At 42.4% G+C, this 13,334-nt stretch overlaps 2 protein-coding genes across 2 annotated transcripts in view; one reads left to right on the top strand and one right to left on the bottom strand.

Moving 5' to 3' along the window:
* The window catches only part of B3GNTL1 (UDP-GlcNAc:betaGal beta-1,3-N-acetylglucosaminyltransferase like 1), a 94,359-nt gene extending 92,358 nt beyond the window's left edge, over nt 1–2,001 (top strand). The window contains exon 7 of the transcript XR_014164245.1: nt 1,207–2,001. The gene's annotated coding sequence lies outside the window, so the exon portion shown is untranslated. The remainder of the gene's footprint in view (nt 1–1,206) is intronic.
* TBCD (tubulin folding cofactor D) overlaps nt 1–13,334 on the bottom strand; it is a 118,328-nt gene that overhangs the window by 6,534 nt on the left and 98,460 nt on the right. Inside the window, exons 30-35 of the mRNA XM_081895015.1 lie at nt 11,027–11,110; nt 10,169–10,327; nt 8,788–8,926; nt 5,116–5,237; nt 3,024–3,101; nt 726–815 (exon numbers count right to left, since the gene is read on the bottom strand). Of these exons, the coding sequence (XP_081751141.1) occupies nt 726–815; nt 3,024–3,101; nt 5,116–5,237; nt 8,788–8,926; nt 10,169–10,327; nt 11,027–11,110 (672 nt within the window). The remainder of the gene's footprint in view (nt 1–725; nt 816–3,023; nt 3,102–5,115; nt 5,238–8,787; nt 8,927–10,168; nt 10,328–11,026; nt 11,111–13,334) is intronic.

Here is a 13,334-nt window from a genome sequence, read left to right as displayed (position 1 = left end):
ACCCCTTTGCCTGCAGAGCTGACAGCCACTCGCCCTTTTTCAAACACCCTCCCCCTTGTGGAGTGTTCCCTCAGCCTCTTCTCTCTTATCTCCCCTCTCCTTGGGAGTCCTCTGGGCAGCCACAGCTGCCAACCCTGGTCTCTCCCCTGCCCCAAAGAGAGAGGCCTCCTCACACTGCCCCACAGGGGCCTGGGAAGCACCCCCTGACTAGCCCCAGAGGCACCATTTGCCCGGGGAGCTTATAGCCAGGGCTGTGCAAACTTTTGGGAGGCAGCGACGCAAGAGGGCATCGGGAGGGAAGGAAAGAGGGAAAGGGGCTGGTGTTGCCCCTGACTATCATTCAAGACACCCCAGGGTGCCACAGCACACTGGTTGAAAACCACTGCTGTAGAGTATCACAATCCAAGCTGCCCTATGGTTGAGGCCATACATCAACAGACTAGGGATGTTTTAGTTAGCAGTATTTGCTTTAGAATCAGTACTCATACAAGGTGCTTCTAAATTCAGTATGGCAACAATGCATTGGCACTTTTTTAAAAAAACAACAGAGTGAAATCACAAGATTGCTTTACAATGGGAGGTGAGCTTTTTGTTGCATTTTCATGTGCCCCCCGCCCCAAAGCCACTACACAAATGCAATGACAAGTCTTTCCTCAATGCACTAGGTTATTTTAATAGTTCCCTAGTTATCCCTCTGCTTTGTTACAATTTTTTTTCCAACTTACACTGCAATGCTGGAGCGAAGTTTCTGGATATCTTTAGATCTTCTGCTCTCTTCTTTACAGAGTGTGAGTAACTTCATAGGAAATGGGTGGCTGAAAATTTTAAGTAAACATTATTTCAGAGGGGACCAGTTCTCCTGAGTGTTGCAAACTGTGTTGGATGTTACATAAGCAATCACTAACCACTAAGCTGGCACAGTGGACTTCAGTTTGGGGTGCTAATATCTTGGCCTAGTAACCACATGCTGGTTAAAAAGGTAAAGGGATCCCTGACCGTTAGGTCCAGTTGTGGACGACTCTGGGGTTGTGGCGCTCATCTCGCTTTATTGGTCGAGGGAGCCGGCATACAGCTTCCGGGTCATGTGGCCAGCATGACTAAGCTGCTTCTGGCGAACCAGAGCAGCGCATGAAAACACCGTTTACCTTCCCACCGGAGCAGTACCTATTTATCTACTTGCACTTTGATGTGCTTTCAAACTGCTAGGTTGGCAGGAGCAGGGGCCAAGCAACGGGAGCTCACCCCGTCGTGGGGTATTCGAACCGCCAACCTTCCAATCAGCAAGCCCAAGGCTCAGTGTTTTAGACCACAGCGCCACCTGCGTCCCTCCACATGCTGGTTAGTATGATATAAACCACTATTTTCTATGCTTAAAGCTTTGAATATATATTTTTTAATGTTATGTTTTAAGTCTGAATGGGAAAAGATTTCATGTAGCTCTTAAACTAGTTTAGACGCACATACACCCCTGAAAATAAAGCTGGTTCAATAAGATTAAGTGTTTCTTAGTGTGCATATTTAGTGAAATCTTATCCAGAATCTCCATTTGTAAGCAAGGCTGCACAAAGTTGCACATGTGTAAATTACCCCTAGGGAAACACATTCTATCTCTATAATATTGCTGCAAGGTAGAGTGCAGAATGGATTCTGCATTCTTTGTTTCAAGCCAGGTTAACTTTGTTAGCAATTATGCAAGGCTGTGCATAGACAGGATGGAATTTATTGGAGATTAATTCAGTTAACAGGAGTGCTTGCTGCTTTTCAGCACAGGACAATGGCAATATGGGGAATGAGGTGTGATTTCCAAAGGAAATGACAATACAGGCATTCAGCAAAGAGGCCAATTACAGCTGAGCATCTGGAAAAAATTTAGTGCATGTAGTCTAATGTGTAGGATACTGCATCTGAAATAGACCTGCTTTGCTTTCTGTCATCTGCCAATTCCACATTTGTAATAACTAACTCTAACCTATGGGTGATCTCAAATAGCACAGCCTCTCCAAAGGAAATTGAGAAAATTCCTTCTCCTGTATGGGCAGCACTCCAGCAGAAACAGGATCAGTGAATAGGGAAAAGGGATCTGTCTAAAAGGTTCTGTGTTATGCAAATTGGGCACACGTGTTCCTGAAAATGGAGCTTTTTAAAAAAAGGTGAGCAGCATTTTTACCAGATCAATCACGACATCACTCAGGGTGGTCCCTAAATCAAGAGCACAGAGTGCCCCCCAGATGAGAGCCTGCACAGGTATGAAATTACTGTTGTTAAGGAAAGCACCCATCTATGGACGAAGTCAAAGAGTCACTGACTTGTTGCTTAAAACCTGTAGCAATACACTCCACTGGATGGCACATTACTGCACCTTCGGCAAATGGACATGCAAGTAAACACAGAAAACTGCAACTGACACTCAGGTATAAATACTGGATATGCTACTAAAACTGGAAAGAATAGTTTCTCCTGCCCTTTCATTTGGTATCTCATAGGACAAGAGAACAACATGACTCAAGTATCTACTTTGAGATTTTGTTACGATCAAGTGTGCATGTGTGTGCACGCACGCACTTGAGGTAGTTTTACTAAGATACTGTTCAGTGGTTCATTGGGATTATTTCTACAAAGAGACTGACATCGCAGGTGATCATCGTTAGTTCTGTTTAATTTGTAAACAGGATTTACAACTCAACTCTTAGTACTGCTTATGACCTGGTTTGCACATCACATTAAACCACATTTAAAACAAACTGGTTCAGTGTGAATGAGCTGCAGGCCCTTTGGTTTTCCCCATTCCAGCTTTGTTGCAGGGGAACATGCCATAGTCTGTCTTGTTGTGTTGTCTGAACACAGGCTAGTTTGTTTGGAAGAAACAAACCCCACACAATAAGCAAAAAACCTTGGCTTCTGATCATGACCCTGGGTTCAGATGACACACCCAGCCATACTATGGCTTGTTTTCCCGCAGCACAGCAGCAATTGGAGGAGAGGCAGGGAAAGAGAGGCTTTATGCTATGCTCATTAGTACTTACTTCTCTTCTGTTAGAAAAATATCAAAGCAGCCATTGGCCAATATCTGGTCCAGCATCTTTAGCAACGGTACAGATACCCTATTGAGGAAAACACACAGAAGACAGAGCAACATGTTTGACACCACTAGCAATGGGACTTTCACAGTTCAGATTAAAAAGGGAAACTTTTGCCAAAGTTCATACACTTCTCTCTTTTCAGATAGCCAAAACTAGTTTGAGAGAATGACAGAGAGCTAACTGCACACTTCGTGAGATCATAAAGCAGTAGTCAGATGGTAATACAGTCACACATGTTTGCAGTGCCCGTATGACCATTCTTACTCCATAGGGGGAATCACACACTGTGGTGTTTACAGGGCAAAACTAGATGCTCTTTGTGTTGGGGTGAGAATCAAAGGAATACTTTCTCCCTATTTACCAACCTGACAGATTTTTAATTTTTCTCCCTATGCCAGGTTCTGAAACCAGGTCTGCCCAAAAGGTAGGAATCATTTGCAAGGAATCAACATGCAGTGAAAGGGATGGGGAGACAGGACTGTGCACCTTCCCTCCTGCAAAAACTTCCCTGCAAGTGCCCTCACCATCACATTCCTGCTATCTTGGCAAGTGTGGGCACCACACATTTGCAAGGCTACTGTCCAGTTCTGCCCACAAACAATGCAGGAGTGTGAAAACTTGTGACGCAATGGCTCTCCAGTATCCAGAATCTAACACAATACTTAGTTCGTTTCCTAAACAAAATTTGAAATGGGAAAAACAAAGCGCAGAAGTTTAAACTTCAACCATTTTAGCCGCAGGGAATGGTCAGATAAGAGTCTGCAAGAGTTTGGCAAGGCTCCTGGATTCCTTTCTGTAATTTATACATTGAGACACACATCTGAATATTCCCATTAAGGAGTGGGGGCGTGTGCCTGCACACAGTCATTTTCTGGCTGTTGGCCTACATACCCTTTCAGAATGTGATGAGGAAATAGTTTTACTGGCAGTGTTCAAGCATTAACATACACACCCTATCCCTCATCTGTTTCGAAAATTTAGAGCAGAGGTGGGGAGCATGTGGCCCCTCCAGATGTTGCTGGACTACAACTCCCACCACCCCTAACCACTGGCCATGCCGCTGGGAATTGGAGTTCATAAACATCTGGAGGGTCCCCCCCCCTGCTATGGGAAAGCCTGCCTTGGTTTAAGAACGCTTTGGTTTAAGAACGGACTTCCGGAACAGATTAAGTTCATAAACCAAGGTACCACTGTATCCATATTAATTGTGCATGGTGACACTGCTCCCTGCACTTGGGATCTCATGCCCTATATTCTTGGATGATCAGAGGCCTACAATTCATTTCCTCACCTATGTCCTAGAGCCTGCATCCCATGTTTCCTGATAACTCTAGTGTTTGTTCCTCCAACATGCTACTAACTGGCTACCACTCCACTGGCTCCTCTTGCCTGTGCACAGGAAATAAATGCCAGAAGGAACAAATGAGTTCTTCTTGGACTCATAGTTCATGAGACAGAGAGTGTCACATAGTGAGGTGCACGTTTCTCTTCTAGAGTGCTTTGTGGGACCATAACACCAAGTTCAGAGATAAGCCTCCATTTGCTCCTTGATAATTAAGAGGCAGCCAGCAGCAGAGGCTTTGCTTTGTTCTCAGTGCTTTGAGAATACAGTGCCAAATTTGGAGATTAGCCTGTGACTGCTTCCATGGCTTGAACACTGAATCAACTGATATCATATCCTGTGTCAGGTGACAAGACAAGGAGGCAGAGGTGGGGGCCAGTTCTGGATCCTCAGGCCAGATCCAGTTCCCCATTCCTGCCATTTAGTTATGTAGCCTGTGCTCCATTCAGGAAAATATCCCCCAAATGCAATTTGGTTAGCCGAGTTATTGTGCCTTCCTATCTCTTATGCCTGGCAAATTAGCAAAAAAATTTTGGCCCACTGACTTGCACTTCTGGCCTTAGGCTTTTTCATAACCATAGATTCCAAGTCAAAGAGAGTAGATGGAAAACTATAGTGACGTTTTTTAGCAATTTATCTGGAAACACATTCAGGAATGTGCCCAACAAGCCCCTATAGAAAGATAGAGGTTACCTGTCATTCAGCAGATTGTCCTCAAAGACCTTGAGCAGTGTGTCACAAAAGATGTTCATTGCATCCATATTGCTCTGAATTCCCTTCAGATAGCTGAACAGGCTCTGTGATGAGCACCTTACCTGCAAGCGAAAAACACTTCCAATAAACAAACATGAAAAGATTAACTTCAGCCTTCACTATATCTCCAAGGGACTTTTTTTTTCCAGAGTGGGGAGCAGGGGAGAAGAGAAAATTGATTTTTGAGGTTTTAAAGTCGATAGGAATTCGACACTACATGAACAATAGGAAAAACACACTTCAGCATCCTTTATAACCAAGGACCCATAACAACCTGGTAACATGGTGCCATTTCAGTTAAACAGGAAATGTAATTGGATGTTTAAACGTATAGCTAAATAAGCAAGAAAAGCAGCCAGTGGCATGGCATGTTTTGCATTTTATCCAGGAAATATGTGCACTGTTAACACAGTCCCTTCTACATGTGCACAGTGTTTATAGCTGCTAAACAGACTTGGATGGAAGGGAAAAAACAAGGACCTCTTTCCGCAGACTGCTATGTTTTATGGCTACTGGGGGATCCTGCCTATGTTTAGGACATTACCTTCGTCCACCCTCTGTGACTAACCCTTAAGATCCAGACTGCAGTAAGATTCACAGGAACTACTGCACTTCTAATAAATTCAGCACGTTTTGTGAGTCCTTAAAGTTCTTTTAATATGGTATAAAGGCACAAGAGAACAATGCCTCACCACCAGTGATTTTCCAAACAGTAAGATAAAGGCCTACTCAGCGAGTCGTATTTCTTTTCCAGTGCAGGGGACCAGTGAATAGTGCATTAGGGCCAATAAAAGAGAGCATCATTTCTGGATTATTTCAGATGTTGACATATTGACTACCCTGAAGTGGCAAAAATATCCTGTCATTAGCATTTGGTCATGCTGGACTGGATCCAGAGCAAGTTAAGTCCTACTTCAGTCCCATTAAAACCAACATGGAAATTCATACATCACTAACTTAGAACACATTAAAATCAATGGGAGTGAAGTGTGACTTAGGCTCCAACCCAGTGCATCTTTTTATCCACTGAAAGGATTATACTGAGCCTCTGCCTCTTTACTCTTTTGCCTTCCAGTCCTCTTAGTGCTGTCACTTCCTTTCCCTTTCAAGTGCTTTTAATATCCATTTGCAAACTTGACAAGCAAGCCATAGGACAAATTGGATGCAGAGGCACTTTTCTAACAATACTAGAGCTCTGAATTGTATTCACATACTGAACTGTATGTTCCCAGTCGGAAGTTGCCATCTCATCAATTTCACGATTGGGAAAATAGTACGTTGACCCACAAAAACTCATGGTATTTCCCCCCTCTCCTACCTTTATCAGCCACTTGATTATGCTGTCACGTATACCAGATACAACCTATGAGCCCACATTCGTATCCTATGTGAAAACACTTTGCGCTGTTTTTCTAGACGAATGCCTCCTGTGCTACATAGTTTCCTACAGCTTTCACCTTTGGTTTGATCAATAATTGCCTCTGAACACATATTGCCTCTGAACACAGAGGTTTAAAATAGCTTTTTATAGCTAGAAGCAATGGATACACCTATTCTCAATTTCTCTAATCTCCTTTTAAAACCATCTAAGCTAGTGGCAGTCACCAAATCATGTTGCACAGAATTCCATAAATTCATAAATGTGCAATTCATAAATCTGCACTGGGAAGGACTGCCTGACCAAACTGATGCAAAGATAGGTTAGAATTACCTGGCTCCAAAGGAGACTAATGGAAATATTTCAGACATTCAGTGAGCAGTCCAATTTGTAGGTGGTATTTGGGGCTCACAGGAGCATTTTAATTATTTAATGAATGCATTTTCAGAGGCACGCTAGCCGTTCTTTCATGTCTGGAAATTACTGGACTACAACCCAAGTAAACTGAGATATATTCTAGGGAGGTCTACAAAGAGCTAATGATTCAACAGTGTTTTTGAAGCAGAACAGAAGGTTGTTCTCTTAAACAAGCAGGCAGAGCCAACAATAATCAAAAGAGCTGGAAGCAATCAAACTGTTTACACGTTTCAAAACTTAAGTGTAACAAATTCTAAAAACCCAACATGAAAATATTGGGGGTAAGAACCTCTCTGTGACCTCTTGAAGTAACTCAAGGCTATTTCTCTGTCTGTGAAACTTGGGGTAGGAAAAACCTCATATTTAAAGCAAAATTAAATTTAATCTCCACCTCATTATGCAAACCCGCAAGAGTTTGACATCATGAACTGAACATTCAAGCATTCTACAAATGTGAAGGCTCAGCACACTTAACAGTGCTGGAAGCCTGATGGTCTGTTGTAGAAAGAAAAGGACCAGAATCAGGTTCAAGGACTCTTGCACTCGCATGATTCTGAGTAGTGGTATTACACCACTGCAATAACTCAAGGCAGTGCAACTGTGCATGAAATGAATGTGGACAAGGACATAGTGTTGCAGGGGCAGGATCAGAAAGGTGCAATGATTTAATGAATCCTGTGCTAATAAGAACAAGGCTTCCCAGACACTAGTAGCTCAGCCTCATTGGTAAGCTGCTATACAGTAAGTACTGGGTGGGGAGACTTGCAGAACCAAAGCACATTACTGCAACAGCCTGCAAGGACGTTGATGGGCAGGTGGGATCGTGTTCTCACTAGCCAAACAAAGCTATGTGACTAAGCTGAATTTCAGTATCAACAACACCCATTTGTAAATGGAGTACAGAGAAAGGACAGCAAGTAGGATAGAGCAAACACTAAGCCGTCAGTCACTACCTGATGCTGATTAGGTGGCAATGGTGTCACAGCCCTCTATAGGAACCTATAGGTCTGAGCTGTAAGCTCCCCCACATTCTTAATTTACTTGTGACTGCCAGTAGTGATAATAAAAATCCTCCAAGTTAGTTTCATTTTCAGAGGCAACTGGAGGCAGGAAACTACAAGGAACACAGTGACAAGTAGAAATGCTTGTTAAAAGCAAAATGCAGTTGAAGTAATTTGCAAGTGAAATAAAGTTAGAATACTAATAGGTTTCTAAGGCTGTATGGCGTCTGACATTATCCAGAGAGACTGGCAAGATCGTCAAGTTGTGCTCAAACTGTGCTTTTCTGGATTTCGGAAGCCTGCCCAAGAACAAGGTGCTAATTGTAATTTAGATAGAAAATTTGGAAAATGGGGGAGTGAAAGGCTATGTTTGTGATGTTTCTTTGGCAGTCCTCTCCATGCCAGCATGACCTCAGTTTTCAAGAAAGGAGATGTTGGTGTGGGGAGGAACTGCAGTGTGGACTTCTCTCATTTGGCCTCGGGTTTCTCAGATTACCAGAGCTGTCCTGCGGCACCTTAGAATAAAGGAAAAGAGGTATGTAGTGAAGTGATGAAAACTGCTATATGGAAACAAACAGGGAAAACTGCTATATGGAAACAAACAGGGATATGGAAACAAACCAGGCTTCAGCCACGCTAAACAGCAATAGGCTGGGTGCCTCCCGCACTTTCATACCCCAATAAAAGACTTTAGCAGTACAAACATCAGCAACTTGCTTCCAGAAATGAACTACTACCTGAATTGATACATAGCTCTTAACATAGTCATTCTTAGACACCGCCTACCGATCAAACATTTTCTTAAAATTCACTTACTGTTGATTCGGTCAATCCACCAACGGACACAGTCAGTCCTGTCAGAACATGGTATTGATAAGATGGCAAACTCAGAAGCTGTGTGATTCTGGGAAAGGCTTGCGATGGAGCATTCCAGTTTAAGGTTACTGCCTCTGACCTGTCAACAACAGAAAAGATGGTCACTTTTGAAGCAAGGGCAATAGAAAGCAGGTAACATAAGCCTTATGTCCTCCTGAGCAATGGTTTGTTTCACCAAAACTGCTGCTAAACTCTGAAATCTCCATTTTTAAAGCAGAAAAATTATCCACAGAAATCAAAGCTGGCATCCTTTGACAGTAAGACTCAGAAATGCTCTTTGTCAATGCAGCAGTATAACCGTATTTTAAATGGGGCTTTCATAATGTGCTATTACCATTAACTGTATTACACATTAATGCATTTTAAAATTCAATTGAAAGTGCAATCCAAAATTCAGTCAAAGACATGTATGGGGGCCACAAGATGCAGCTATGCCCCATTCTGTTGGTAGAGAGAGATCACAGCCAGTGGGATGGCACTTATAGTGCCGCAGGTACACCCAGGGAAAGGTTGGCAGGAGCAAATGTCCTGCTGGGGTGGGGGTAGAGCAGTGAAACATTTTGGGTGAATACCAGGAATGGCGCAAGGATCCAGAATATCCTGGTCCCCTCATTCTTTCTGCATACAGACACCCAAAAGAAACCTCCAACTACCCCAGTCCTGAAGCTCCTATAAGTAATTCTTTCCTGCTGACCACAAGGGAGCTATAAGGCAGGAAGCCAGCAAGTTGTAGCTCTACCGTGGAATTTCTGCATCAGCACCATAGGATCACTCTGCAAAATGCAGGAATGCTTGAGATGCCAAGTTAAATTGTATGCACAAAGTATAATTTGCTTACATCAGCTTCTGAAGCATTATTTTTAACAAATCACTACATTTTACTTACTTTTGGAACTGCTGATAACTCGCACCCTATGCGAAGACTAGTTACTGGATTGACGAAATGACCAAAGGTGGAAAATCCCACACACTTGATAACTTACGGCAGGGATGGGGAACCTGTGGCCCTCCATGAGTTGTTGAACCCCAACTTGCTTCAGTTCTAACCAAATGGTTAATGGCCAGGTAGGATGGGAGTGAGAGTCCAACAACAGTGGGAAGTTCCCCAAGCCCCATTTATGGATCCGGCCAGAACAAAACTTAGGTTGCCTTTCCCTTTCCTTCTCTAATAAATAGCCACTCTGAATCTCCAAAGTCTACTCCTTTACAAGACAGAATGAAATATTCTCTTTAAACGTATTTCTAAATAAAGAGTTCTTTCATGTTTATGGGCAAATGTTTATTGTGCAATTCTATGATAAAAAAATGAGATACTAGTTACCTTGGAAATATTTTTTCTAAATCCTCCCGGTGGGGTATGTGTGGAATTGGAGGGTCGTCAAAGTACAGAAGTGTGAGGAATACAGATCCTGCATGGGCTCGAAATCGGTCGATTTTTTCAGCTGATTGCTGAGCCACACAGCACATGATCCGCTTGGAGCTAAAGTTTAGTACACAGAACACTCATTCATTTGGAACGACATATTCCAGAGAAACCTCTCCCTATATGACTACTCCCCATCCCCATTAACATTTTCCATTCAGACCCTGCTAAGGATTCCTTCAGCAAAGGAAGTGAGAACAGCTGTGTAAAGAAGCCATACTTTTACTTTACTCTGAGATTTACTAGGAGTGGTTAGACCAAACTTCTCTCCTATCTTTGAAGACCCATGAAGCACATCTACTCAGCTTGCCTTTTTTTACAAGATTGGCAAAACAGCTGTTTTGACTGCTTTCCCTGTGCTGACTATTCTTTATAACTGTATCTAGCGCAGTATTTTTAAGGTTTTAATTCTTTTATTATAACCGGTATATAGCTATAACTTTTCAAATGTATAATTATATAAAAATAGATACAGTGTTTCTTGGCGCAGGAAAGGCACAATATCTATCGTAAGCGGGAATAGCTATTAATGTAAAGCAGTTTAACAAAGAAGGGATAATCAGAAGCTACAATCTGCATTCCCTGTACTCACAACAGATGCAAGATAGGCTGTGCTCCAGTTCTTTCATTAGCAGTATTGATGGAAGTAACTGAATCCCATAGGTAAGAGGGATTACTGAAAGAGCCTTTCACAGAAACAGCTCATCACCTAACCATACAGCAGGCATTCACAGATTATATTTGCAAAATACATACACATTTGCATCGATTAGCTCTGGCTCAGTCCGTGCTAACAAAAGGGTCATTTCCATTAAACTGGTCATAGCAGCTTCTCTCACCCTGTAAAAATAAGCAAGTTGCCATTGTAAATTTATAACTTCTTACGGACATGCTTCATGTAAATCTACATTGCTTCTATGATCAGAATAATATACTTTCACGCCACAGTCTCATATATCAGTGTGCTTTCTTCCATGTCAGTCTCTGTGATATAGAATACTTACATACATATAACAAAGGAAGAGTAGAAAACAAAGGACCATTCTAAGGGCCAAGTTATACGTCCAGTTAATTGCAGGAAAGCAAATGATGTGGTTCTTATTTTATTTTATTAGTAGACAGCAACTGTTGAGGAGGGTGAGCAGAATTCGGACTGCATCTCAGCTGGGTGTTAACAGAGTAGGATGTGGTACAGAGGGCTGCAGTGTATGTAGAGGGGGCGGTAGCAGCAGAAATTGGGTGTCCCAACTTGCACAAGCAGAAGCAACTTATTTTAATCTAGGACACACTGGGATGGCCCAGAACATTTCCTTCCTGATCTCAATAGAGAGTTTGGCTTCTTTTTCATGCATACACTATATGTGTTCACATAATTAAGCTAAAACCTGGTCTACAGATGCATTACCCCTGTGCTTCCAATGAGTATTTAAAGAGCTATTAACCTACTTTAGTAACAGAGAACTGTTCTTCTTATCACTACCTTATCACAGTGGCCTGCCTTTTGTATTTTTGTACTTTTCCAAGGTGAAAAGAAGGCAAATGCATATGAAGTCTGAAAATGGGTGGACAAGTAAGTGAGAATTAAGGGGGTAGGGAATATAAACTGCATCATAGCATTTGGCAACCTTTCATCAAAGAATACTTCTTCCTCTTTTTGTATGACATCTTACTATTAAGGTACTCATATCCAACACCTGAAGACAGTTTATGTGCTGGGACATGTCCAAACTGTCAAAAGGAATGTTAAGTTTGCATATGGAAAATACAGTTGGTTAGCTTTCCCACGAATCTTTTTTTTAAAAAAAAAGATCCAACCAAAGCTTTCTTCATATACAAGAGCAATTCTTTCCTAAACCTGTTTGACTTTTATACGTAAAATACATACTTTTAAGAAAATAAAAAAGAGCAGTACCAAGTAGGCAAGATTCACAAGAGTGCCCTTCCAGCCAGTTCTTATGCCAAACCACTCATCTTTGTTGCAAGAAGAGGGGCAAGACCACTGAGAGCTTTCCCATCTTCTAGTCCTCTCCTCAACCAACAAGGTTTATTTACTGAAGAAATGTCCAGACTGATCTTTGTGAAAGTATCTCCACAAAGCAGCTTATAACAATATTTAAAATCAAAACAGCATTGCAATATAATAATAATATCATTTCATGTCTACTCTTAAGAGCACAACAAAAGCAGTCAGCAATAAAACAGTGAAAATCCAAAAGCCAGCATTAAAGTGCAGTATGCATTAACCAGAAGCCATCAAGAAAACAGCAGGACTTCAAGGCCCTCTTAAACATCGACAGGGATGAGGCCTGCTGAGTCTCAGAAGGAACTGAGTTCCACATTCGTGGGGCCGCTGGTGAGAAGCCTCTGTTACAAGGGCCGGATAATCTTAACAAGTGGGCAATGCAGCAAGTCCTCCAATGCCAATTGCAAGGTATATGTAGTTTGTTAGGAGCGCAGGCAATCCTGCAGGTAACCTGGCCACAGATTCTTCAGGGTGTCAAAGGTAATTACCAGCCCTTTCAATTGGGCCTTGATATACATGGGCAACCACTGAAACTGGTACGGTATAGGTGATGTTCCCATAACCTGGCCTCAGCCACAAGTTTCCAGTTACAGTTTCCAGCCTTCACAGGCAACAGCACACAGAAAGCATTGCAGCAGTATGGTTTGGCTGCAGCAAATGCATAGATAACTGAGGCAAGATATCTATCAAGCTGGTACACCACATGTGACCCTTCTAGACAGGGTCACATGTGGTGTACCAGCTGAATTTATCCTAGCCACAGCTGCCACCTGAGCTTCCTCAGTTGGTGACAAGCTCTGGATCATTACCGAACTGCTGGTGTGGTTCTTCAAGGGGAGTGCAAAACACCTAGAACTGTATATCCAGAGACAGCAGTTCTCCTACTCATACACCTTGGTCGTGCCTGGATTAAGCTTCAGCTTGTTCAGCCTCACCACATTAACTTCAATGTTTGGCTGGGAATTTTATAGGTGCTGCACTGTAGTTTTAAGACTGATGGTGACTGTAATGTTATGTCCTTATGTTTTGATTAGTATTCGT

The sequence above is a fragment of the Podarcis melisellensis genome (assembly GCF_964234715.1).
Source record: "Podarcis melisellensis genome assembly, chromosome: 2".
In the NCBI taxonomy this organism is placed as follows: Eukaryota; Metazoa; Chordata; class Lepidosauria; order Squamata; family Lacertidae; genus Podarcis; species Podarcis melisellensis.
This window is presented reverse-complemented; position numbering and strand designations above follow the sequence as displayed.